The sequence below is a fragment of the Anguilla rostrata genome, chromosome 5, assembly GCF_018555375.3.
Source record: "Anguilla rostrata isolate EN2019 chromosome 5, ASM1855537v3, whole genome shotgun sequence".
NCBI classification, from domain to species: domain Eukaryota; kingdom Metazoa; phylum Chordata; class Actinopteri; order Anguilliformes; family Anguillidae; genus Anguilla; species Anguilla rostrata.
This window is the reverse complement of record NC_057937.1, coordinates 49,232,169-49,259,421: the sequence shown is the minus strand read 5'-3', so window position 1 is coordinate 49,259,421 and position 27,253 is coordinate 49,232,169. Positions and strand designations below refer to the sequence as shown.

General features: G+C 37.5%; 2 protein-coding genes and 1 long non-coding RNA gene across 6 annotated transcripts in view; 1 reads left to right on the top strand and 2 right to left on the bottom strand.

The window, feature by feature from the left end:
* The first annotated feature begins 1,317 nt into the window (after positions 1-1,317).
* On the top strand, positions 1,318-22,584 carry LOC135255526 (high choriolytic enzyme 2-like). 2 transcript variants are annotated; one of them, XM_064336825.1, is made up of 10 exons: positions 1,321-1,422; positions 1,557-1,638; positions 1,953-1,965; positions 3,401-3,463; positions 5,139-5,285; positions 6,704-6,821; positions 7,613-7,791; positions 8,143-8,224; positions 9,477-9,601; positions 9,880-10,056. In XM_064336825.1, coding segments are annotated over exons 2-10 (798 nt in total). In that variant the 5' UTR covers positions 1,321-1,422; positions 1,557-1,569; the 3' UTR covers positions 9,882-10,056. The 2 variants fall into 2 exon arrangements, with proteins under 2 accessions (XP_064192896.1, XP_064192895.1); XM_064336826.1 differs by lacking the exons at positions 7,613-7,791; positions 8,143-8,224; positions 9,477-9,601; positions 9,880-10,056 and adding an exon at positions 22,333-22,584 and having other exon boundaries at positions 1,318-1,422.
* The window catches only part of LOC135255525 (hatching enzyme 1.2-like), a 36,770-nt gene continuing 20,123 nt past the window's right edge, over positions 10,607-27,253 (bottom strand). For all 3 annotated transcript variants that reach the window (XM_064336821.1, XM_064336819.1, XM_064336816.1), the window contains 6 exons: positions 15,528-15,677; positions 15,176-15,293; positions 14,726-14,904; positions 12,448-12,529; positions 12,080-12,204; positions 10,607-10,835 (listed from right to left, as the gene is read on the bottom strand). In XM_064336821.1, the coding sequence (XP_064192891.1) occupies positions 10,822-10,835; positions 12,080-12,204; positions 12,448-12,529; positions 14,726-14,904; positions 15,176-15,293; positions 15,528-15,677 (668 nt within the window). In that variant the 3' untranslated portion in view covers positions 10,607-10,821. The remainder of the gene's footprint in view (positions 10,836-12,079; positions 12,205-12,447; positions 12,530-14,725; positions 14,905-15,175; positions 15,294-15,527; positions 15,678-27,253) is intronic.
* LOC135255529 (uncharacterized) lies at positions 16,057-17,435 on the bottom strand. Its single transcript, XR_010330180.1, has 3 exons — positions 17,282-17,435; positions 16,499-16,547; positions 16,057-16,121 (listed from the first exon to the last, which is right to left on the bottom strand). It is a non-coding gene; the product is annotated as an uncharacterized LOC135255529 (long non-coding RNA).

Genomic DNA, 27,253 nt, shown 5'->3' with positions numbered 1-27,253 from the left:
AAATAGTACATTTTTCCTGAGTAGGTTTCTTTATATCTACTTGACACACCACATGCCACATAAATTATGAGAACAGGTCAGTAGCATACTGTCAACCAAACAGAAATAAATTCTGCATAGCCTTTGTTTCCTACTATAAATGTTGGTGGTCCGCCTCTTCCCTAGGTCACTGTATATTGACTACTGTAGCACATCTCACATATAATTATGACTAAAACACCACTAGATATTTTCAATTTACATTCAATTTACTATAAATCCCTGCCTCTTATGCATACTAGTGTTCTCATCAAGATACTCTATAAAACAGTGGAAACTGCATACTGAAACCACCAGCCCTCACAGGCCCCTATTACATCCCACTTTGGGCTCTTTGACTGAGGAGCTCCCACAAAGGCAATAGGGGTGATGCTCACTCACACAAACAGAGCGTGGAGAAAGAAGTGACCTCACTAGTGTACATCCCATATTTTCTCCCCTTAGCAACCACAGTAACCAGGGGGAATACTTCGCCCAAGAATCACCTTGGCCTTTCGCCCCAAGATCTAGATACTGGCTGAACACACCATTCCCACACCTGTCTCTTCCCACACAATACCCAGCTGACACAAAGCTTGACAGAAGTAGCAAGAGACCTACAATTACTTATGCTCAGTTATATACTGAGAGATGCAAATAATGAAAATTTTGACTCAAATCAAAGATTTCATTATTCACCCACCACTGTTCACAGTGGCTCCTCAATCCTCACTCCTCAGTTCTCATTTCACGAGTATTGTTTTACTTTTTTATATTTGCTTTGCAACCATGAACAATTCTGCATAATAGAAATGCATTATATGCAGTACTAGTACAGCTAGGCATTTGGTACACTGGTTTTCCCCAATGTATGAATCAAATCTCCAGACTTCCATAAAGAAACTATTGTAATAAACTATAATTCTAGTGCCTTACAGTGGCACAACATAGAGCAAGAAGAAAAAGTACCAAGCCAAAATTGAACTTTTTGCTGCTGATCCTCTTTCCACTTGCTGAATTGCTTATTCATTTTATTCTTTGTAGTTGTAGTATGGTTCAAACTATTTGGAAACCATCCAAGGAAAACAGGTGAGACAAACAGCTGTTCTGGAAAGCAACAAGTTACAAGCTACAAATTGAAACATGATTAAATGTCTTGCTGAAATATATGCAAATCTACAGCAAATATTCTGCAGCATTTTCAAGGCTGTGAAATAACTTGGGAAACTTCCATATGTAACACATCCCCAGTTATATCATTCCTTATCAATTTATTCCATGCTACTATTAGCCTACCTTATCATATTTTTGAAGTTATTTATTTGTGTATGAGTCAGAATATATAAACCAAATTCGGATGCACTCATTTTGCATCTGAGCATTTCTTTCACTCAGAAAGGCTGGGTAAGTGTTTATTTTAAATTATTTGGTTTGATAGAGTGCGCAAGGAAAATCAATTATAATTATGCTGTTTTGATTAGCAGTGCTATTGCTATGATCGTATTTCAGTTGACGTGAATCATTTTTACGACCTCTAGGACTTTGGCTCCAATGGCTTTCTTCACATTTCCTGTGGGTCTCCTGACCCTTCTGCTGGTTTCATCCACCTGGGCAGATGAGGTGAATATAATGCTGTTGTTTGCATGTGAGTTGCTGCAGGCATACACATGCACGTGTGTATCATTGTATGAGAGGGACTGCGTGTGTTTGTGCTGTTTACATTCACAAGATAGATATAACTATATACAACTACCCAGTTTGATAAACACTTCAAGTAAATAAGTGATTGTAAAAGTATCACATATGTGGGAATTTACATTTTAATGGCTTTGAATGCTGATGCATTCATACACTCTGTTCATAATGTTATCAATGCATCATTTTTTACTGTTTGTATTGATGGCCATTTTTGTCTCTTTTTAACCTCTGTACAGGGTCTGAAGATAGGTAAGTGCAGTATATAAACTTTGGCTTTCTTCTTGATATTGTGATATCAATAAAATATATTATATAGGTTACAGCATGATTCCAACCAACTCTTTAAAGCTCTTTCTGATGAATATAAAACAAATCCAGAACACTTTCAGGACATAATGCACAGTACATTTAAACAGCAAACAGCAATGCAACCACTAGGGCAGACAGAAGAGAGGGGAGGGGAGGGGAGTCAGAATAGTTTTAGTATGTGAATGACAAGAATTAATGCACTCGGTGTATATGGTGCATGATGCAACAAGGAAGCGGTTAAGAGTGAGAGATTGATCTCTCTCTTATGGAGCAATTTAATGATACTTTGATTCTACTAGATATACATATTCATGACCAATTCATGTTCTGTGGATTCTGTTAAATGAGGTGTTAAGCAAAGTTAAAAAAAATTTTGTGCTGTCACATCAGTATATGCAGTATAAAACAATTTGATCTGGATGTACCTCTGCACAAGGCTGTGACACTGCTGCTGGCCTTTTATTCTGGATTATGTTTCCTGTCACTTTTCCAGTATGTTTCCAACCACTTTTATAAAGTGTTTATTTTGTGATTGTTTGTTTACTGTCAATAGAAATAAATGGCTGTGAAAGCACATATTTCTGTCAGTCAGTAAATTTAAAATGTAGGACTTTAAATTTATCCATCTTGATATATAAAATGTGTTTATTAAATGCAATGTTCGGTGTTTTGACATTTTATTCTTTTAGTAGGCAATGGTAATTAACAATAACAAAGTATTCATTCAGGTCTCTAATTACAAGCAAACCCCCCTTTCATAAACCTTTGTAAATGTGGTGTATGAAATAAAGGTACAGCTCTCATTCTCAGGGATATAATGCACCCCTTGGCCCTTGTTGGCTCTCTTGCAGGGTGGTATATAATTGCCCACAGAATTTTCTCTCATTGGATTGATTTTGCAATGTAAGCTAATCACACAAGAGTGATTCCTTTTGTCAATCAAGCACCCGCTGTCTGTCTGTCAAAGCTGCACAAGTCTCTTGCACAAAGACTGTGCATCTGAACTGGTGGACTGCAGGGTGAAAAGAGGCAGACTACAACTTTGTAAGGACGTGCATACCTGTCTGCATAACTTAGAGGTGCATGCATTTACAGAAGGTTTCTAGGAAACTGGACAGACTTAAAATGCATTCATATTAGGAGAAAAAAATAAAATAAAAAGGGGGATCAAAAAGGAGGCATCCAATTTGAAAATCAATAAATAAAATAAATAAAATTACATCAATAAATAAGTAAATTAATTAAGCAATAAATAGATAGATAAATAAAAGTCAATCTCATAACATTACACACTTATTCTAAGAAATTACTGAATGTATAAGGTCAGCTTGTATTATTTATGCAATGAGAATTTGATGAGTACTTTCTCCCATAGAAAATACCTTTGAAGAGGATCTTTCTGTCTCAACCTTACTTGAGAAAGCAAACCGGAATGTAGGTAAGATGTTACTTTTCAAACAAACATTTTATTACTTACAGTATGATTGCCATCTCAAATCCCAGGTTAAATAATGTTATTGCACCTTTAAGCAAACAACCATACCATAATAGCTTCTAAAAATACCCATTTAATATGTAAAATGTCAATAAACCACAAAAAACATAAGTTCCTGTGGCAAATTGTATCTGTTAAGCAGCTATATCATGCAGTAATTATGTCTTTACTCAAGAGAAAAACGAAAAAAGAAAAAAAAACAGGAATCATGTGAAGTTCATTTGAAGTTGAATTTCCCTAAAATTTTACCTGCACCATAACTGTCTCTTGATGATTTTTCTGCCAAACCTCTGTATTAGCTGTTTTTGTGCCAAATGGGCTGGATGCAGAGATGCTGATGCTGACAGTTCTATTCCATTACTTGGATGCCTGCTGGTAGTCTGCAGGTGAATTAAAATTCACTGCAATCATGAGCATTCAAAGCTTTTTTTGTAGCAAAATGCCAGACAGTACGTGCCGATGACGGTTGATATCACAGACATTCTCCAATTCTTTCACCACACACCAGTTAGCTGTGATACTGTGACGCAATATGTCTCCCCAGTGTGCTGCTTGTTATTCTGGTCGGTCTGTGTGTTCCTCCAGCTTGACTGCACAAGCCTGTGAGAGTGTGTCGGCAAGAACATGCAGACATACCGGCCAATCTAATCCTGAGAAACATTGCCATTCAAGCAGCTCAGATACTGGCTCGTAACTGAAAGGACTGAGTTAATATGCATAGCAGTGTTCCAAACGATATACCAGTGGCTTGTGTTTGGCAAGGACCATAGGTAGATTTGTTATTAGGCATAGGATGGCAATTGCTTGGGGCCTTGTGACTCAAACCTTCAGCTTGAGGCCTTGTGAATCTAGAATTTAGTTTTAAAAAATTTAAAAAACAAGGACTCAGTTAATACATACAGCGGTGTTCCAAACAATATACCAGTGGCTTGTATTTGGACAGGGATGCTAAGGTACCTGCTAAGCCATTTTTGAGCAATCTGTAGTATGAGGTGTACACTCTAAGAGGAAAATACTATTTTTCTGGCATTAAACTAAGGTGGATCAGCTTAATGAGACTTACAGCAGATTACGAGACTTAACAGCAGAATGCATTTTCTAATTTACTTGTTTAGTTGTATGAGATCTAGACCTGCGCATGTGCATTTTCAAACAAGCCAGATTATACACATTTTGCACAACCATGATAGCTGCAGTCTATCAGCCCATGCGATTAAAATGGATGCTGGTTTCTCACCAGAGAAAGCACTCAATCTTTGTATGTCTTTGGTGGCATTCTTGTTGGAATGAAGATTTATTTGATGGCAACTAAGGCCCTTGTTGACTACTGTATTGTATAAATATTAGATAAGCTCTTACAATTAACATCAATACCGAACAAATGATAAAAGATATTTTTGAAAGAAAATATTATTGGTCAGAGTCTAAATAATGTTGCAGGAAGCCACTGAATAACAGCAGAAACTCTCATTCTCAATATTTCTTGATAGAATGCATTAAGCCAAAACAAAGGGTAGTAGACTTTTATAAATTTACAATAAGCCATTATAATTAAAGCTAGAGTTAATTATATTGCGCTTGATCGTGCCTTCACTGACCTTTTCTTCTATTTTTCAAGTACATGACCCCAATGAGCCAACCATTGTGGATGACATTGCCATTGTCTCTGAGAAGAATGCAGACCCTTGCACATATCGTGGTTGCCTGTGGCCTAAGTACTCTGATGGGATAGTTTATGTGCCCTATGTCATCGCCAACCAATACTGTAAGTAACTTATTTTAAATTTTAATATGTAATGATATATATGCATTATATATACATACAGTACTGACAAAAGTCAGAGACCACCTTTTTTTTACTTTACATTGAATACAGCCAAGTTATTTATTTTTCAATGTCAGAAAAAAAAATGCAGCAAACATATATTTAACTCAGAATTACACAAAAAAAACTCTGTACAATATCAAATATTTTACTTTTTTGTGTCCACCCTTTATTACGACTTCAGTCCTTTATGGGAGACTTGCTTAAGAAATCTGCAGGGATATTTTTTCCATGCTTCATTTAAACACCTTCAAAGTTCAGTCTTAGAAGTTGGTTGCATTTTCTGCTTCTCTCAATCCAAGTAATCCCAAACACATTTAGTGATGTTTAGGTCTAGATTCTGGGGTGATCAGAACATTGTTGATCAACCAGCAGGTTGATCTACTCACTGGTGTGTTTTGGGTCATTATATTGCTATAAAATGAATTTGGTCACAATCGAACGTTGTCAATGAATATTGCATGATATGTTAGAATTTGTTTTTATTTATCAGCATTAATCATGCCTTCAATCACCACCAAATCACCAACTCCAGATGTTGTTATACAACCCAAAACTTCTCCACCATGTTTCGTCTTTCATTTCAACATACATACTGCCTTCTCTTACTTTTGAAAATCTCAAATTTAGATGCATCAGTAAATAAAACCTACACATAATAGCCACACATCCTTTCAGAACCATTGTCTTCTCACAGTGGAATGACTTACAGAGCTGAAGTAAGAGTGGAAATAGATTCTTTCCCATCTCTCAAAGATAAAATCTTGAAATACTGTCTTTTTGATGGTGATACTTTTTGTGGTCTACAAGCACTGTTATTAGGAATCCCATTTTCTCAGTATCTTGCAATCATTTGAACTCTAGTTTTGGCACCTATTTTTCTTTGACTTTCATCTCGCTTATGCAGTTGAATTAACTTATGTATAATTGCATCAGAAATATCTTTACATTCACATGACAAAGAAATCTGCAAAGCAGCTAAGGTGTGCTTGGGTAGTTTGTTTGAATGTTAGAGTCACTCTTGAAGGCAAAGGGTTCTAAGATAATATCATTGACACTAGCAGCTTTTGTTGGGAGGATACAGCTGTTAAATATATGTTTCCAGCATTATTGTCTGACACTGAAAAAAAAAAGCATAGAATGGATTTGACTGGAAAATGGATAAACAAAAGTGGTCTCTGACTTTCCCACAGTACTTCATATGTGTGTGCGTGTGTATGTGCGTGTGCGTGTGTGTGTGCGTGTGCATGTGTGTGTGTTATTTTTCTAATACTTCATGCCATGAGTTCTTATAACAATGTGGAATACATCATGATGGTGTTTTTTTTTTTTGGCATTTCCCATATTGACTCTGAAAGCATCCCGTGAGTTATCCATTATTGAGCGTGGGCTTGAGTCCTTTGCTTCCTCCACCTGCATACGTTTCATACGCCGCACCAATCAGAGAGACTATGTGCACATCCAGTCTCAAAACGGGTGAGTAAAAAAAGACAAAAAGTGTTTTATGATACTGTTTATGGGACATTGTAAAATCTGGTCCTGGTCACCAAAATGGTCTCTGATTTAACTACAAATGGCACTAAGCTATTCCATGCAACTCTCAGTGTGAATGCCTTACTAGTAACAGCTCAAAACTTACTAAAACTAATTAAAAAGTCTTTTTATGCAGTTGACACTGATTTGTGCTTTGTGCTGCACACTGAGGCAAATTCAGAATCTGTGTTACTTTGTACAATGGCTTTTGAAAATTCAAAATATGAAATATTGTATTTCAAATTTGAGTCTTTAAACAGTTTGTAGTATCCTCTCAGAAATTTAAAATGTCTTCACAATCTCTCATGGTAAATATCATGTTGAATAATCATTATGACACTGTTGGTCATGGTATTAATTCAAATTTGTCCTAAAATTGTAGACTCCCGTATTTTTCATAATGTGTTTATTAATGCGTTTATAATTAAAAGACTGCATTTTCAGTCATGAAAGATTTCTTAAGATGTGGAAGAATTTTTGTTAAGTTAACATGAAAAAGAATTCATTGTTATTGGTTTACCCTTGTTCATAAACAATTATGGCTTCATAGCTTATTCATTCCAATATAAATACTTATTAATGGTATTGCTAACAATTTTTCTAGAGAAGAGCAATAAGTTCTCTTAACAGCAGAACTGAATCTCAATTTAATAAGATACTTATAAAGGCAAACTCTTTTACTATCAAGTTTGTCCTCCAGTGTGTGTGGCTGAGTCCTCCAGATTGTTTTCCAGGTGTTATTCATATGTGGGGCGGCTTGGTAATGGCCAGGTAGTGTCTCTAAGTCGTCAAGGCTGCATCTACCATGGTACAGTACAGCACGAGCTCCTGCATGCTCTGGGTTTCAACCACGAGCAGACGCGCAGTGACCGTGACAACCACATCCGCGTCCTCCTGCAAAACGTTGTCTCCGGTGTGTACAGTATCGCTACTTCCTCTTATGTACAGTCTTTTTGGTTCCTTTTTTTTTGGTTCTGCCATGCAATGAACAAGAATGTATTTTCAAATATCATTATATGGCTGTGTTGAGAAAAAAAAACATCTTTCTAGTTTGACATTCTGACTGATTTGGCCTTTAGAATCCACGTGAAAATAATTAGATTGTGGTTGTAAGGGGAGTACATTCAAAATAAATATTTTAGTTAGAAATGCTAACAAGATTATGTGAATTGTAATACTGTATATAGAACCATTAAGTTGAATTATCAGCTGCTTTTAGATCCAATTAGAAATGCCTGGTAATAGTATCACTTCTTTGTTTCAGGTATGGAACACAATTTCAATAGAATTGACACCAACAACCTGGCGACTCCATATGATTACAACTCTGTTATGCAGTACCATAGGTCAGTGAAATCAACATTACTTAAGAGTACTGTATGCACTGTACAATACACACAGTATGAACTATGTGCTACTGCAATTCTTTCTTATACACTTCACTTTTGACAGCCAAATGGTTGTCTACTTTATTTGGAATACAAAAGCAACATTATCTGCATTAGTGTTTCTATTAAGGATGTTTTTAACTAAAAAAAAAAACAGTGGAATGCACTCAAAAATGTTTTTGCCTTCTCACTTTTTTAGTGGCTCTTGTGGGAGGAATCCTCACCTTATGTTTGATCCTTTCTTTTTACTCATGTTGCCATGGCAACTGACAGGCAGGCAGGCAGGGTGATGAAGCAAAAGAAAATATGTTTTTATGTTTTTTTTAAGCCTTCATGTGAATTTGGACTTTTTAAAAATGGATTTTATCCAAGAAACAGAAAATCTTATCAATTTCTACTGTTATTATATTCATACTTCACCAGACCTTTGAGACTATGTTTCTATAATAACAAGCATATAAATATTTTAATAACTTTTAGAAAATTGGAAAGCATATTAGAATCTATTTAGATTTAACACAGCCACTTACGTGGATTCCATTCCAGTATATTCCATTCATTTAGCAGGGAAAATTGCGACTTTGTGGCCAGTGACTGTGTGTGATGTATTCTGCTCTTAGGATATGACATTAAATGTGCATAGCATTGATGATTTGAGTATCTTCAGCATTCCTTCAGAAAAGGGCAGTTTACATAATTTAACAATGTATGATCATTGTCACCAGCTATTATCACAGCTGATGGTCAGTAGCAATGGTTTTGATTTATGCTAGGGCAGCAGATTATTTGTCATCATTGTGATCATTTGTGTCCATCTTTGAGACTGAAATTGTATTGAACATTGACCCCATCACTGGCTCAGTTGTCATGACAGCATGCAAGAACATTCTCATCTCCCTTAAATCAATTGTCTTCTGCGTTAAGTGCAAATGACTCTACTTCAGCGATGCAATCTATTATCATTCATGTGTTTGTATGTTTTATGAGTGACAGAATTTAGAATCAAAGATGAGTGATGATGGATGGCGGGTGACAATGTAACGATATCCATTAGGCAATCATATGTTGCCAACCTGTAAGCTGCCCTTAATAGCTCTGTTGACATCAGTCCTTCATCCATCCATCCATTTATGCATGTTAAATGCCAGCTCAGAGTGCTAGTGGCTTGGTGAGAGGGTCAGAATCTTTACTGTGCTTTTTATTGTTGTAGGTATGCCTTCTCCAAGAACAACCAGCCAACTATGGTGCCTATCCCAAACAACAATGTGGAAATTGGGGCAGCCACACAAATGAGTTACAATGACATCTTGAGGATCAACAGGCTGTACCAGTGCTGTGCGTATTCTTTCTGTCAAAATATAGGTTTCACAAGGTAACTGTATGATGTTAATTCAATAGTGTTCTACACTTGATGAAAGATTAATATCAAGGTTGTTCAGGTATAGGGGCCTTGTTTGTGTATAGTATGTGTGTGTGTGTGTGTGTGTGTGTGGAAGAGGCATGACACACACACACACATAGAATGAGCTCCATAATGTTTGGAACATAAATATAATCTGTCTGTGTGTCATGCATATTTTTAAAAAAGCCATTTTGTTTTGTTTATTTCATAGAATGAAACAAGCTGTATGAAGTCCAAACTGAGGAATCCCCATAAATTGCTCCAAAGACGAACTTTCACTTTCTTTTACAGCATATGTTCAGTGCTGACATCTTTCCTTTTATAGAAATGTGGGGGTACAATAGAGATCTGTGCCCAATCCCAATAAACCTATATATCTGCAAAGAAATGTTGAAATTGTGTTTTTTTCCCCTTCACTTTTGGTATAATATGTTTTTATTGTTGCATTATTGCTCCCAAGTTGTGTGATGAACCAAATGTTGGTGTGAGGCTGAGGCATGTTTTTAATGCCCTCAACTTCATCTACATGGGGACCTCCTAACTCCCGCTTCCCAAGATGGTAGCCACAGTAGCGCATTTCTTCCCTGGCCCACTCGCATTTCTACAAGGAGTGTTGTTATGTCATGTAGTTTATTCAGACTGTTTGCAACTATGCTTGGAAAATAAATATTGGTGACTCAGAAACAGACAAGGAATTATAAATACCCAGCAAATATCCAGCAACACAACACAGAAGTCCACACACCAAGCACACCGGCTGCTCAGGCTCAGGCCTGTACTTATCAGCTGAGCCCTCCTGGGAGAAGCTCTCCTGTTGTGTCCTTCCAGATGATAGATTGTTTATGCAGGTTTACATTAAGTTTGCATTTTCCTTGGCACAAAGAGGAAAAGACTGATTGGTCATTATAGAGTTACAAAACCCAAATGGCAGGCAACTCTTTGCTAGGCAGATATGTTGCTTTATTGACAGTATAGAAAAATTCAGCACAGAGGTTTAACAATATATATCATTATTCTTTTATTTACGACATGCATTGAGAAGTTTTAAAGAATGAAGTAAGCTTAAACATTTTTATTGCTTTTAGATTAAGCATTAAAATGATAGATGCAATAAAAAGATGCAAGGACATTTTCTTGAGATACCAGTCCTGAATTACATGGATTTTCCTGTTTCAATGCACAAAAGAGATAACAGAAACAAATGATTAATATTCTGGATATGAAATGCAGTATGTGTCTGAAACAATGTGACAATAGACGCATTCACCATATTGTAAAACATATTCATGCACCTAGTCTGAAAAAAACATGGATTTCCTTTACCTATTCTCAAGTTCATTTATCAAGAAGGTAACAGCATTTGTGTGGATGAGGATTTAGAAAGATGAGACATTAACACGTTTGAATATAAGGTGTGATTGAAATGGTGGTGCACGTACCTGAACTTCAATATAAGAATCACTACAATTACTTATGATATACTGTATATTCCTCAGTAGCATTCACTGAAGATAACATACAATATTATGTCTGCTTATAAAAAGGACAAAGTGTGGTCTAATATGAATGAATATAGACACTAGGGTCATTTAAATCATTGAACAGGTATGCCAGTTTTTCCTTAAAAAATGAGATTAACACATAACAATAAAATGAGGGGAAAAAAATTTTTGATTGATATGACAAATCATACCATGTAGAAGGGTCACAATAAAATCATGCTGATTTGAAAATAACAGATGTACCACTGTCTGACTTTAGCTGTGTGTATATAATGCAGTTTTAAAGCAGCATTTACTTTATTGGCTTAAATTGTCAATGCTAACAACTCTACAAAACTCTTGAATTTCCATTACTTTGTTTTCATAATGAACAGCAGAGATTGAAACTTCCTAAATCAAAGTGATTACTTGCATTGTAGCCACATGAATTACAGGCTAGGCAGTGAGTGTATTAACAGTGTATACTCATTAACTAGTACTGTAGCTTACTGTTCTGTGCATCTGCTTATCGCCAGACTCCCCTATTGTTATTTTAAGCTGTGGAAGGTGTTTGTCTCTTCCTAGTTAACCCAGAGTGTGTTTACTGAATGATTGACATGTGCGAACAAATCTGTTCTCCTAGATGATGCTATTTAGTGTAAACCTGCTGCTCTGAAACATGCTGCTCTTAAAATGTATTTTTCCCAGAGGCATCTCAGCGTTCTGGATTTAATTATTTTGTCTGTTGCCTGTTGTACTGCTGTTGCTGCTCTGATTGGTTTCTACTCCCTTTGCCTCCCTCTGCTGTTTACTTATTTAACGATAAAGCTATAAAAACAGCATATCATGCTTTGATGAAGAAATCCGTTTCTCTAGTTTATGTTTCTCTGACAGCTCTTATCTCGGTTTGGTCAATAAAATAATGCTTACCACACCCATAGAGCTTATTAATCCTCAGAATGTCAAGGCGACTCATCTGCTTCCTTTTTCCAATTTCCACATTACTGTTTGGAATGGGGATAATGGTTGGCTCCCTGTTTTTGGAGAAGGCATACCTAGAAATGATATTAAATGTGTTTTAATATTTCATTATTTACTGACTGCATTAATGTGACTTTCCTTTGGAAATATCAGTTATTTGAATGATTTGACAGATTGGCTAAATTGGAATTTAACATGTTACAAATGATTTCTCAGCATAGGCAATAATATTCTCATTTATTCTTATTGATTATGTTAGTGTTACCAGAACTGCCAGTGCACATCATATTACTGTACATCATAGAATTTTGTCTGACCTCCCATAGTGCATGACAGAGCTGTAGTCATATGCGGTCCCTAGGTTGTTGGTTTGGATTTTCCTGAAATTGTGCTCCTTACCTGCAGGAAAAAAAATGACAAGAAATGATTATGCTGTTGTCCCCATTTCTGCTAAAGCACTATGGTGTTGGTTTGACCGAGTAGTTACTATTGAGCAATGCAATGGCATGGGTGATGCCACTGGCCTTTATTCTGCTTTATTTCTCTTCCTCCTTATTTTCGTTGGATATGAAAGATTTCTGTTGTTTAGAGGAACATTTCAGACTCAATACAAGTGTATTGGCCCTTCCTTGCCATCTGGATTTGTAGCTCGTTCCACACAGTTGACATTCTGGGATAATATCCAAACCATGCCTTAATTTAGCCAAAAAGAAGACCATCTGTGATTCTGCCTATTGGACAGAACTGGATAAGTTCACATGGTCCTTTGTCCTCAGTGTGGTCTTCATTAATATAATTGAAGCTGCACTTAGTGTCTTCTCATCTCTATGGCAATTATTCCAGTATTGAGATTCTAAAGGTTATTACTCGTGCACTGTGCACTACATGCAATGACATTCTTGGTATATGTTACCTGTTTGTGGGGCTGATACAGTCCAACTAGCTGTATAAAAGCTGTAGTAGAAGTTGGACTGTTTCAGTCATGGTGTCGTATAGTGACTATAATACCTGGTGTTTGTAAGGAACTAAATGTTACCCCACCCAATAACAGAACTACTTTTATATTAATGCTTTGCATCAACAAAGCATCTCCACTAGTGGTACAGGATTGCCACTGGTACAGTCCAACTTATGCAATGGCTTATGTAAATCTCAATTAAACATGGCTAATAGTCTGGTCTCTTGGATGGGGTCTGTCTCCGCACCTCATCCCCTTGTTACAGGAGTCCCACAGGGATCTGTACTGGGGCTTCTACTACTCTCCATTACAGTAACACCAAATCTCTTGGTTCAGTCATTAACTCACATGGCTTCTCTTATCACTGTTATGCTGAAAATACACAACCCCAATTCTCTTTCCCCTCCCCCCTCTGTCATTCAGATCAATGACAGAATATCTGCCTGTCTGGCTGACATGGATGACCAGGCATCACCTGAAGCTCGACCTCAACAAGACCAAGCTGCTGTTCATCCCTTACAAGACCTCCCTACTACAGGAGCTCTCAATTACTGTTGATGGAACCACAGTGACTGCCTCTCACTCTGCAAAGAGTCTGGGGGTGGTCCTGGATGACCAGCTGGACCACATGGAGCACATCAAGGCAAAATCACGGTCCTAGAGATTCCTCCTGTAAAACATCAGGAGGATTCAACCATACCTGACCACGTACTCCATCCAGCTACTTGTCCAGGCTATGGTGATCTCCGGACTACTGCAACTCCCTCCTTGTAAGCCTGCCAGCTTGTGCTGTCCAGCCGCTTCAGATGATTCAAAACACTGCTGTCCGACTTGTCTTCAACTTTCCTAAATTCTCACGTCACTCTCCTGCTGAGGTCACTCCACTGGCTACCCGTTGCTGGCAGGATCAGGTTCAAAGTCCTGACCCTCGCCTACACTGCAGCCAACAGGAAAGCCCCCGGGTACCTACAGGACATGATTCAATACTACAAGCTCGACCACTCCGCTCTGCTGCAGCAGGGCGATTCACACTCCCTGCCATCCGGGTGAATGGCTCTCCCTCGTCCCTACCACGGAGCTTCTCCACCCTAGCTCCCCAGTGGTGGAATGATCGCCCTGTTCCTCTACAAACCATTCAGTCATTGCCCATCTTCCGCTGTTACCTGAAGACGTATCTCTTCAGACTGTACCTGGACTAACACTACTGCAGGAAACTCCTAATCTAGAATCACCCTTATCACTTGTATCCTTTTATTTTGTTCCTGTAGCACTTTCATGTTACACTTGTACCTCTGTCCAGCAATTATATTGCACTTGTTATCTTGGTGTTGTAGCTCGTTGTCATGCCTCCTAGTTTGACTAACCACAGCATGCTGACCTTGCCTATGCTTACTGTGTGAACAGGACTTAATGAGTTTATGGCTATGAATAACTGTTACATAATGAGTATTGTAGTTGTTCCAATGACCTTTGGTATGCACTTATTGTACGTCGCTTTAGATAATAGCGTCTTAAAAATAAATGTATTGTAATATAATGTACTAGTTTGGCAACTAAAGCAAAAAAAAAACCTATTTCCTGGCCTCTGTGGACATTCCGGTTTAAATCTGAGAAAAGGAGACGGTAGAAGCACATACCTGGGATGATGTTCTCATACAAGATACGAACATGCTTATCACGATCGCTGCGTGTCTGCTCGTGGTCGAATCCTAGGGCGTGCAGGATTTCATGCTGGACAATCCCATGATAGACGCAGCCCTGGCGTTTCAGAGAAACCACCTGACCACCACCCCGTCGGCCCACATAAGAGTAACACCTGGAATATGGTGAAATAATGACCAGTGCTTTTCATGAAAAGATGATGTACTGTATTATAATAACAGCTAGAAATTGAATAAAGTGCAGTGCAACACAAGGCAAAATATCAGAGGGGTTCAGTAAATTTAGAAAAACTTTATCATTACTGTAACACTTTAATTAGTTTAATTAGTTGATGAAAAAAAATGTACGTAGATGTAAACCCTAAAATGTGTCATTTTGTGTCTTTGAGACAGTTGTTTATCAGAGTTGTGTATAGGCAAATGTACCCTTCACGGGACTGGATGTTCAAAAAGTCTTTCTCTCTTCTGTGTCGCCTGAAACGGATGCAGGTGCGGGAGGCAAAGGACTTCAGCCCACGCTCAATGATGCACCTTTCTCTTTTTGCTATTGGAAAACAATATGACATCACCCAGCTGGCCCTAATGCATAGCAAGTCTAACAAAGGAAGATTAAATAAACATAATATTTAAACATATTTAAACATAATAAACATTACACTAATCACAGCATGAAGCCTGTAATACTGTCTACTGTCATTGCAAAAACTGCTGGCTTCATACAAAATCAATGTAGTTAATTTATGTGTTGAATAACAGTATTTCAGAAGAGGTGACTTACAGTACTGTTTGGAGATTACATAGGGTACATAAACCTTCCCTTTTGATGATTTTTTCCACTTGCATCCACGGGATGTGCAAGGATCAGCATTCCCAAGATCAGTAGGAATGGCAATGTCCCCAATGACAGTTGGCTCATCCAGTCCTTGTCCTTAGAAAAAACATAACAAAACAAATTGGGACTGACTTTCCTGAAGAAAATGCAGAATGAGTTTGCTTTGCATCAGAGGACATGGTTCTTGGACTGTTGGCAGGTGATGGAATTTGACAATGGAACAACTTCCAAATTGAGTGTCAGGTGACCATTGTGAATTTATATATATATATATATATATATATATATATATATATACACACACACACACACACACACACACACACTGCCTGCCTCTCCTGCCTCTTGCCCAATGCATGCTGGGACAAGCTCCAGCACCTCCTACAACCCTGTTAGGAAACTGTAGAATTGGATACACACATGATAGATAATGGTCACTGCACTTACACATTCTTGTTGTTTCACTGTCACATTACCCAATCTTGTTTGCTTTCTCAATTAAAGTTGAAATATCACTTTCGTCTTCATCCAGACTGTTGTCTGTCAAAGAATTGGCAGAGAATCATCAGATTTGTTGAAAAATTGAATAAATAAATGAAACACACATTGCAAAATAATTCAGTTTCATGATAATTCAATAGTTTAAAATATGTGGTGAAAAAGGAATTAATGGTAGTGATAATTTTTTCAATTGACAGAAGAGCCTAGGAACATAGTCACATGTGATTATAAAGCTGCACTGTAACAATTGTTTTATTCTTTCCATCTTTGTAATGCTTTATTGTGATTGCATTTCCAATGTATTTACTTGGTAAACACCTACAGTTATCTTGCCAAGTCACTCTTGCAAAAGAGCTTTTGATGTCAATGACACTGACTGATTCAAAAAGGTTAAATAAATAAGTAGAGGAACCTACCATAGATTGGGTCCTTCTCCTGTACAGAAAAAATTTCAGAAGAACCCTGCTATATAAATAAAAATAAAAATGTTTTGGGGTATATGATTGTACAGTGTTCAGTCAGATTTTTTGTAGACAGCTATCAACTAGTTCACAGCTATCAACAACTTCACTCTAGTGTTTCTTTTGCACCTCTACATCATGAACCTATGCACTTGTTGGACGTCGCCCTGGATAAGAGCGTCTGCTAAATGCCTATAATGTAATGTAATGTAACTATATATTAATTGTATTTGCACGTGTATTAAACATGAATGCTTAATTGGATTGTTCTATATTTGCAGGAATGTTCAACCATGGGAAGTAGTTCAACATGCAGGGAACTGGGACTGAAAATATCTGTATACCAGCTCAATGAAGTTAAGCTGAATCGGGTGGTTTTGTGTTTGGAGTACAACAAAAATCTTCCAGCACAATGGGTAGCTGGATGAGAAGAAATACAGGATGATTTGATACAAGACAGGTGTATAAATACACAGAGATCAGTTACACAAATCATTTATTTGGCTGACACTCAAGCCAATGAGAAATTATTAGACCACAAAATATAGGCGATTGGAGTGCAAAGGGCTAAATAAATTTGACAAATAACTAGAGCAATCAGACCCAGTGTTACTCATCTAAAACATGTGACTCTGTAACATGTATTAATATTATATATATTAAAAAAAACAATACAAGTTAAAATGATTCAATTATCTAATAATGGTAAATATTTATATTCGTAATAATTGTTCTTACCTCTGAGGGGTAACAGTGCACTGCCGAGAGCACCATGAAGGCGAAGGTGAGCCAGAGAAGAGATGACATGATGAAGAAGTTGTGGTCTTGGCAATTTGTCCCACTATTACTGTATGAGAGCCCCGTAATTTATATGGGTAAACTGGTCATGTGTTTTCAAAAAGAGATGTTGCCTAAGGGTATGGCTAGCCTCAAAGGTTTCAACAGAGTCTAGAAAAAACGTTTTTTAACGGTTGACGGAGTGTGGCACAGTGGGTAAGGAACTGCGCTTGTAACCGAAAGGTCGCAGGTTCGATTCCCGGGTAAGGACACTGCCGTTGTACCCTTGAGCAAGGTACTTAACCTGCATTGCTTCAGTATATATCCAGCTGTATAAATGGATACAATGTAAAGTGCTATGTAAAAAAAAAAAAAAAAGTTGTGTAAGTCGCTCTGGATAAGAGCGTCTGCTAAATGCCTGTAATGTAATGTAATGTAATGCTGAATAAGACAAGAATGTGTCATTACAAAAATAATAAATTCACAAATGTCCCCACACGGACACAGGGTGAACATGCAAACTCCACACAGAAAGGCCCCAAGCCGAGATGCAAACCCACAACCATCTTGTTGTAAGGCAACGGTGCTACCCACTGCACCATAGTGACACCCCACTTATTTAGCTCCATCATGCTCCATGCTAACCCATGTTAGAGAATTTCATGAGGTTATAATGAGACAACTACATTTTATGAAATCAAGTTCATCAATACAGGCAATGCATTAATAAAACCAGTGAAACCAATACTTTTTTGCTTGGTTAATAGAATATCATAAATTACAATGTAAATGAGTGCACGGATCCATTTGTATTTTAATATTTTAATAATTAATTAAAACATACTTTAAATACTTGTATTTATTTATTGTGACCTACATGTAAAAATTGGTAGGCCAAATCTTTGGTATGCCACATCTGTCTGTGTTTTCTCTATGATTAGATTTCATGTTAGTGTCAAATAATCACACCAGTTCACATTGGGTAAAGACAGTTCCTCTTTTACACAAACCGTTCTTTCCAGTGAATGCAGAAAGAGACCAGCGTTGCATTGCAAAATTTGACCTGTGGTTTTGTCAATATTTTGCAGATACCTTACAGACTCATCCTTAACATAATTTTCTATTTAATTTAGACATAAATTAACAGTCTATTAAGGTATTTTCTGAGTGCCTTTATAGAAGGTAGTTCTAAATGGAAGGGATTGTGATATGATACTCATACTGTTCACAGACACTGATACTGGGGTTGTGGAGGATGCAAAAAGGTTGTGCTGCCAACAGACAGCTGAAAATATTTGCTGGATATTTTGTAGACTGTCATAAGGGGCAATTGTTGAAAAGTAAAAAAAAAAAAACATAAATAAAAAATAAAGTAAATTTTTGTATGAAGGACTGTCAGGTCCGAAACTTTCTCCCATAGAAAACACCTTTTAAGTGGATCTTTCTGTCTCAGCTTTATGCGAGAAAGCGAATTGGAATGTAAGCAAGACGTTACTGTACCTGCATACCTGTATTATTTCCAGACAGTGCGTGCCTATGGCGGTTGACATACACACTGCATTCTCTTCACCATATACCAGTTAGCTTTGATACAATGACACAATATACACTACATAGCCAAAAGTATGTGGATACCCGAACATCACACCCATACAATAATAATACTACTAATAATAAAATTACTACTACTACTTCTACTACTACTATTACTGCTGCTACTACTACTACTGCTACTACTAGTACTAGAACTACTACTACTACTACTACTACTACTAATAATAATAATAATAATAATAATAATAATAATAATAATAGCTTTATCTGTATAGCACCTTTCATACTGAATGCAGCTTAAAGTGCTGTACAGAAATAATAAAAGCAAAGGAAGATAGAGAAAAGCACAACAACGATAGTCAGATATACAAGTTAAAACATATGTGCTTGTTGAACAAAACCATCAGCATTGATATGGAGTTGGTCCCCTCTTTGCTGTTATATCTGTCTCCACTCTTCTGGGAAGGTCATCCGCTAGATTTTGGGACATGGCTGCAGGGATACACTTCCATTCCGCCACCAGAGCATTAGTGAGGTTGGGCACTGATGTTGGGTGAAAGGTCTGGCTCACAGTCGGCATTCCAGTTCATCCCAAAGGTGTTCAATTGGGGTGAAGTCAGGGCGCCAGTCAAGTTCTTCCACACCAAACTCGGCAAACCATTTCTTTATAGATCTTGTTTTGTGCACAGGGACATTGTCATGCTGAGCAGGAAAGGGCCTTTCCACAAAGTTGCCACAAAGTTGCAATTGCACAGTTCTCTAGAATTTCATTGTATACTGTTGTGTTAAGAGTTCCCTTTACTGAAACTAAGGGGCCTAGTCCAAACCATGAAAAACAGGCCCAGACCATTATTCCTCCTCCACCAAGTTTTACATTTGGTACTATGCATTCGGGCAGGCAGTGTTCTCCTGCCAAACCCAGATTCATCCGTGAGACTGCTAGATAGTGAAGTGTGATTCATGACTCCAGAGAATGTGTGCAGCTGCTGGGTCATGGAAACCTTTTTCATGAATCTCACGCTTCAGCACTCGGTGGTTCTGTGAGCTTGTGTGGCCCACCGCTTCATGGCTGAGCTGTTGTTGCTCCTAGACGTTTCCACTTCACAATAACTGCACTTACAGTTGATTGGGGCAGCTCCTGCAGGGCAGAAATTTGACAAACTTACGTGCTTTGTCAAGGATGGCATGTTATGACAGTACCAAATTGAAAATCACTGAGCTCCACAGTACGGCCCATTCTACTGCCAATGTTTGCCTATGGAAATTGCATGGCTATATGCTTGATTTTATGCACCTGTTATAAATGGGTGTGACTGAACTAGCCAAACCCACTAATTAGAAGGGGTGTCCACATACTTTTGGCCATGTAGTGTATCTCCCTGGTATGATACTTATTATTCTAGGTCTGTCTGAATAAGCTTGATTGCACACGCATTTTAGAGGATGTCAGCAAGAACATGCAGACACACCGGCTAATCTAACTCTGAGAAACATTGCCATTCAAACAGCTCAGATACTGGCTTGTAACTGAAAAGACTCGGTTAATACATATAGCAGTGTTCTGAATGATATGCCAGTGGCTTATACTTAGGAGGGAGCAGGGACAGGGCTACTATGGTATCTGTTAAGTCATTTTTGAGTGATGTGAAGTGGCAGGTGTACACTCTAAGATGAAGGTGCTTGTCATTTTTTGGGAGAGTAAAGCAGATTAAATTAATTAGACAATTTTGAGATTTAACGCTAGAACACAGGTGCTAATTACATGTTTAGTCATAAGAGATGTGTGCATGTGTTTATTTTCAGACAAACCAGATTATACAATTTTTTCACTACCATGGTAGCTGCAGGCTCCCTGCTGATGGGTCAGCCCATGAGATTAAAATGCATGCTTGTATTTCATCAGAGAAAACATATTTTCTTTGTACAGTATGTATTTTCTGGGGTTCTTTTTGGAATGGCGATTGATCTGATGACAACTAAGACCATTGTTTTTGCCATCCAATGCTGGCAGAGACAATATCCTTCAATGAGTTATAAATCATTGAGGGTGGCTGGCATCCTTGACTTGCATACGTTCTACACACCACACAAATCATAGAGACCATTTGCACATTCAGGGTATGTATAGCAAAGACAACTATGGATTTATAACAAAAGACAGTGTCAAATCTGGTCCTGAAAGCAAAAATGGTGTCTGCATTAGCTGCAAATGCCAACATTCAGCTCCATGCATTAACAACTCTTCTCATTGTCAAACGTCTTCATAGTAACAGCACAAAACTTGCTAAAATTATTTTTCACCTACACTTATGTCTTTTTGTGCTGTTGACTGAATTTGACGTCAGAAATTACACCCCATTTCCCCCAAGTTTCTCATATGTTTCTACAGGTCTTTACTGCCTGCAAAAAAAATCATATAATGAATAAATTATTTTTTCATAATGCACACAGTCTAAAATTATCACCAGGCATAACATCACATTTACTAACTTCAAACATTTTCTTCACCCTCAAATTTATTCTCAAAAATATCAGTTAATTTAAGTACTGCATGTCTAATATTTCTATAAATGTCATTTATGTAAATGTGAAAGAGCAGATATCCCAAAATGTATCCTTAGGGAACATAATTTCCTACAAACCCCTGCCTTGACATGATTATTCTTATCATTATCCTTTGTACTGCACACTGAAGCAAATTTTAAAATGCTTTGAGTCTTTTCCTTTAATGGTGCTTTTGGTTGCTCACTTTAGTTGTTACTTTATACAACGGTTTTTGAAAATTCCAAATATGGACTATCATATTCCCAGTTTGAGTCCCTAATCACTTTGTAGCACCCTTTCAGAATTCCAAGACAACTCCCATTATAAAAATGTTGAATATTCATCACGATGCTGTTTTTCAAGGCATTCATTCCATCATTTGAAAGTTAAACTAAATTGGCTGCAGTATCCTTCATTTAATTGCAAATACTTTTGATTGTATATTATCAAATGCCTGTATTTTCAGTTATGAACAATTTTTCATAAACCATTATGGCATGATATCTTATTAATTGCAATATAAATGTTATTCATTTCTGACTGTCATTATATCACAGAAAATTAAATATTATTCATTTTGTATACTGTGTTAAGTGCTCTTAACAGTAGAATTGAACCACGGTTTTATAATAACAATATATTACATTACAGGCATTTAGCAGACGCTCTTATCCAGAGCGACTTACACAACTTTTTTACATAGCACTTTACATTGTATCCATTTATACAGCTGGATATATACTGAAGCAATGCAGGTTAAGTACCTTGCTCAAGGGTACAACGGCAGTGTCCTCTCCCGGGAATCGAACCTACGACCTTTCGGTTACAGGCGCAGTTCCTTACCCACTGTGCCACACTTCGTCCTACATATATTTATAAAGGCAAATTCTTCTGTCCTCCAGATTGTTTTCCAGGTGTTATTCATATGTGGGGCGGCTTGGTAATGGCCAGGTGGTGTCTCTGAGTCGTCAAGGCTGCATCCACCATGGTACAGTACAGCACGAGCTCCTGCATGCTCTGGGCTTCAACCACGAGCAGACGCGCAGTGACCGTGACAAACATGTTTGCGTCCTCCTGCACAACGGCATCTTTGGCGTGTATCTTTACCTCCTCTTATTCACAGTCTTGTGGGTACTTATTGCCATCCTGTGAACCCGCTATGAACAAAATTATTATTTAACCCTCCTATTATGTTTGGGGTCAAATTGACCCCATTCAATGTTTACTGTCTCTAAAAATATGGTTACCATACTTTTTTCAGCTAGATATTTCATGACTTTTCCTAACTTTATGGGGAAAACATGGCAAACATGAAATTAACTGAAAAAATTATTTTCAATGTCCTGTACACATGTTGTACGCATCGGTGTTGTTGGGGTCATTTTGACCCCAAACTCTATTGTTATATAAAACCATCATTTTGATCTTGTTTTTGATCTTGATCTTTTGTTTTGCTCCTTTTGTTTCTCAACCACCAATAAACTGTCCTGTCATCTCTCAACCACCAAGAAACCCCCCTGTCATCTCTCAACCCCCAAGAAACCCCCCTGTCATCACTCAACCACCAAGAAACCTTCCTGTTGCCTCTCAACCACCAAGAAACCCTCCTGTCATCTCTCAACCCCCAAGAAACACCCCTGTCATCTCTCAACCACCAAGAACTGACATGTTCACCAGAGGTGGGTAACCCGGCTTCAAAGAGTAAAAAGACTGACCCTGTATTTGCGCCATCACTATGCACTAAACCAGCTGATTCTAATTAGCATAACTCTTCAGCATGATAGGAGAACTAACTATTGTAATCAGCTGGTTTAGTGCATGTTGGTGGAGCAAATACATGGTCAGTCTTTTTTACTCTTTGAAGCCGGGTTACCCACCTCTGATGTTCACTTCCAAAAACTGGATCCCCAGTTGAAAGACAGGCATGTACAAGACATAAAGTCTGCATTTGAGCTCTTCATAACACCATCAATGCAAAAGGATATTCTTGAGATGGCAAACTTAGAGGGGAGGCGTGTGTATGGTGACATTGGAAAGAGCTGGATGTGACCCACTAGCAATCCTATATTGGGTTGCTTATTTTGGCAGGAGTGTACAAGTCAAAAGGTGAAGCAACAGCAAGCCTTTAGAATGCTGACACTGGTAGGGCAATTTTTCCAGCCAGTCTCTGGAGAAATTTCATGTTTTCTCCCACATTATACGCTTTGATGACAGGGAAACAAGGCAGAGTCGACAGGAGCATGACAAACTTGCACCTATCTCATCTGAATGAAAAAAAAATTGATACCCACGGGTACCTAGTTGAGCTGTTATGTTCATTTTTTTATCAAAACTCAATTCTGGTGATTAATTTACTTTTTATTGGTGTTTCATCATTATTGAATAACTGTCATATGTTACTTATTGATGTTCTGAAGTGTTTTCTCAACCTAAACATTTGAAATGTTTGACATTTTAAATATTTTTTCCTGGGGTCAAATTGACCCTGAACATAAAATGTTACTACACCTGATAATAAAAGGTGTGTTTCCTTCCAAATGTTATTTTTCTTTTTTAATGAGCACTTAATACCAACATAAAGCCATGCAAACACCAAAACATACTTTGTTTTCCATTTTAGGTCAATGAATGAGATTGTACAGTCATTTGCATATTTCGCAATAGTCATATAAAATCAATACTTGATGTATAAGGGGAGGATGGGGGGAGTCATGTTTTATTTACTGGGCTATTAAGATGGTCAGTAGAAAGGCCTGAAGTAGCTGAGAGAGAAACTTTGGTAACACTTTCAGTTACAATTATTTTCTGCAGGTTTATATTGCTGGTCAAATTGACCCCAAACATAAAAGTTGTTAGTTAATTTCAACATAATAGGAGGGTTAAAAAAATATATTATATATGCTTATTTTGAGAAAATAATATTTCTAGGTTGATTTGGCTGATTCGGGCCACATTAAAATGTTACGTTGCATTCACAAGGGATATAGGTTTCCCTGACTATAACTGACTAGGGCAGTTATTATTGTGTGCCCCTTATCAGACCCCTAAAGGAAAACAGTCTGTATACTGCTGACAGAGAGTCAGCAGGGTGTGATAAAGACAGTGCTCAGTTGCAAAACATCGTACTGGATCAGCATTATGTAAACCTTAGGTTCTCCGTAATACAGAGTAATAACTCTTGGTATTGTTGGAAAACCAATGTTATGGGGAGCAAGTTGGTGTCTCAGCTAGAAAGGTTAACTCGGTGTGATACACTTACAGAAGTAGCACAAGCAGGATCATTGATGTACTGTTTTCTTATGATTGTGTCTTTATTTGATAACTTGGGGTTTTTCCTTGGGCATATAAAGGGAAAAGTGCAATGGTTTGGGGAGATCTGTCAACACCGTCTCCTTCATGTCATACATGTATAGCTATTCAGCTATGCACACATTTTTCACCATTGTATGTTGCCATTATTGAACACACCGTACAATAAACTGCATTCACTTTAACTGACCCTTCCTCTATGACTCTTACCACTATACACCCTAGAGTTTTAAGGTCCTAACATACACACAGAACTCAGGATATCTGCACCCCCTTGTCACTTGCCTATACACCAGTGTCATAGCAAGATACACAACTGTATCACAACTTTGTGAACTAAACTGTGTTCTTGGCTAGAAATAGCTGTACAAAATAAGTATTGTACCTTACTGAACCTGTGTTTAGTAGTTGTCTATGACCATGAAGTGCACTTTTTGTACATCGCTTTGGATAAAAGCGTCTGCCAAATAAATGTAATGTAATGTATCTATGCAGGCTAGCCAGAGGCACATCTATGTCTATTATGTCTATGTCTCTCCCCCCCCCCCCCCCATCCCCTGTCAGACAATAGACAACAACAGGTACTTATACCCAGTTTCCAATGTGCTGCTGTCTACTCCGTCATGCTAATCAGCAATTGAATGACTGGCCCTTTGATACTAATTTCTCAATCAAACGCTATCTGAACTCATTTCACACATACTGTATAATCACACGAAAGTCATTCACTGCAATCGTGTGATGAAGTTCATAAAACCTTTAGCGTGGGGATGAATAATTGTGGATGCTGTAGTTAAAAATTATAACTCCGCGAATATAACGCCAACAACATATTTTCAGGTTTTCATTGAAACTGAGACTTGGAATAAACTGAATAGAGTCGCACATGACAACTGTGTGAAATATAACCCATTTTTGTGTGTGCGCCCCCAGCAAACCACCAAAGCTGTGCATTCTCCGTGAAATGGATAAGAGGAGAATGATGGCTCATAGGCTATTTAAATGCACCCTCCAAAGTGAGTGCTGAATGACCATAGAAATTACTTTGTACAAAAAAAGAATTATCAACTCATGCACTCAAAGTTTTTAACAAACTAGGCTATATAACAAATGAATGGTGCGTTGGCTTCTCATAGATAAGCATAGAAAGGAAAGACGGGAGCCTGCACTCTTAATGAATAGATATAGATTATGAATGTCTACGCAACAAAATAATTTTCATTTTTATTCCTATTTGGACAAAGAGACAGACATGTTTCGGCCTAAGCCGTTTTCTTATTTTTCTTATTAGCCTGCCTGATAGGCACTGTTTTGGGTATCTGATGGGGTTTCTTATATTATTCCTTATTTTTGCTAGGAATTCTACGAGATTATGTAGGTTACAGTACAATAGACCCAACGTATATAAAACCAATGAAGTCAAATTATCTGCTGCTTTTAGATCCAATTAGAAATGCCTGGTAACAGCACCATCTCTTTTTTCATGTATGAGAATTTCAATCAAATTAACACCAACAACCCGGCGACTCAATATGATTACAACTGTGCTATAGGTCAGTGAAATGAACATTACTCAAGACCACTGTATGTACTCTATATATGCACTATATTCCTACTGTGAGACTATTACACACTTGATTGGTAACAGGCAATTGGTTGTTTAATTTCTTTGGAATGCAAATGTATCATTATCTGCATAATTGCTGCCTCCACTGAAAACAAAAACAGTGGCATGCACTCAGAAATGTTTTTGCCTTCTCATTTTTTTTTCTTCAGTGGCAGTTCTAGGAGAAATACTCACCTTACATTTCATCCTTTCTTTGTAATGCTGTTGCCTTGGCAACTGAACAGGCAGGCAGGCAGGGTGATGAAGCAAAGAAAATATAGATTTTTTTGTTTTTCTTCAGCCTTCATTTGACTGAAAATTTTTTGTATCCATGTATTTATATTCTAAAAAAATATAAATAGATATTTGTATTGATACGTCAACGTGAGTGGAAGACAATTGGGAATTCCATACTCCAAATTATTATTATTTAAAGAAACTAGAATTAGCAGCTGCTACTGAGAATTCTAGCTAAGTAAAGACAATCTAGTGAATGGTTTTGCTGGCTACTTTACATTACATTACAGGCTTTATGCTGCCTGCATAGCCAAGGCTGTTGTTGACCTGGTTTAAAACCTTTTTCACATCTATTTAAAACATGTTTAAATGCAACTAGAAATCATCCCATTAGATTTACAAGAATTCCCTAAAAAAATTGTGAAATCATCTGTTAATTTTTAAAAAATCCTTTTCACTGATACTGTAGCCGAAGGAAACAGTTACACGCATTTACTTTATAGCCTTTCAGTGGCTAGCTAGTGCCCCTTAATAATGAATATGAACCACTGGGTAATTTTCCATTTAATGTCCTTGCTCTTAGTTTCGGTCATTACTGTCTTCGTTTATGTTTTCTACCAAGTTCCACATACCCATTCTTTTGAGTTACATAGGCATAGTTTATATAAATGAGGTTATATAGT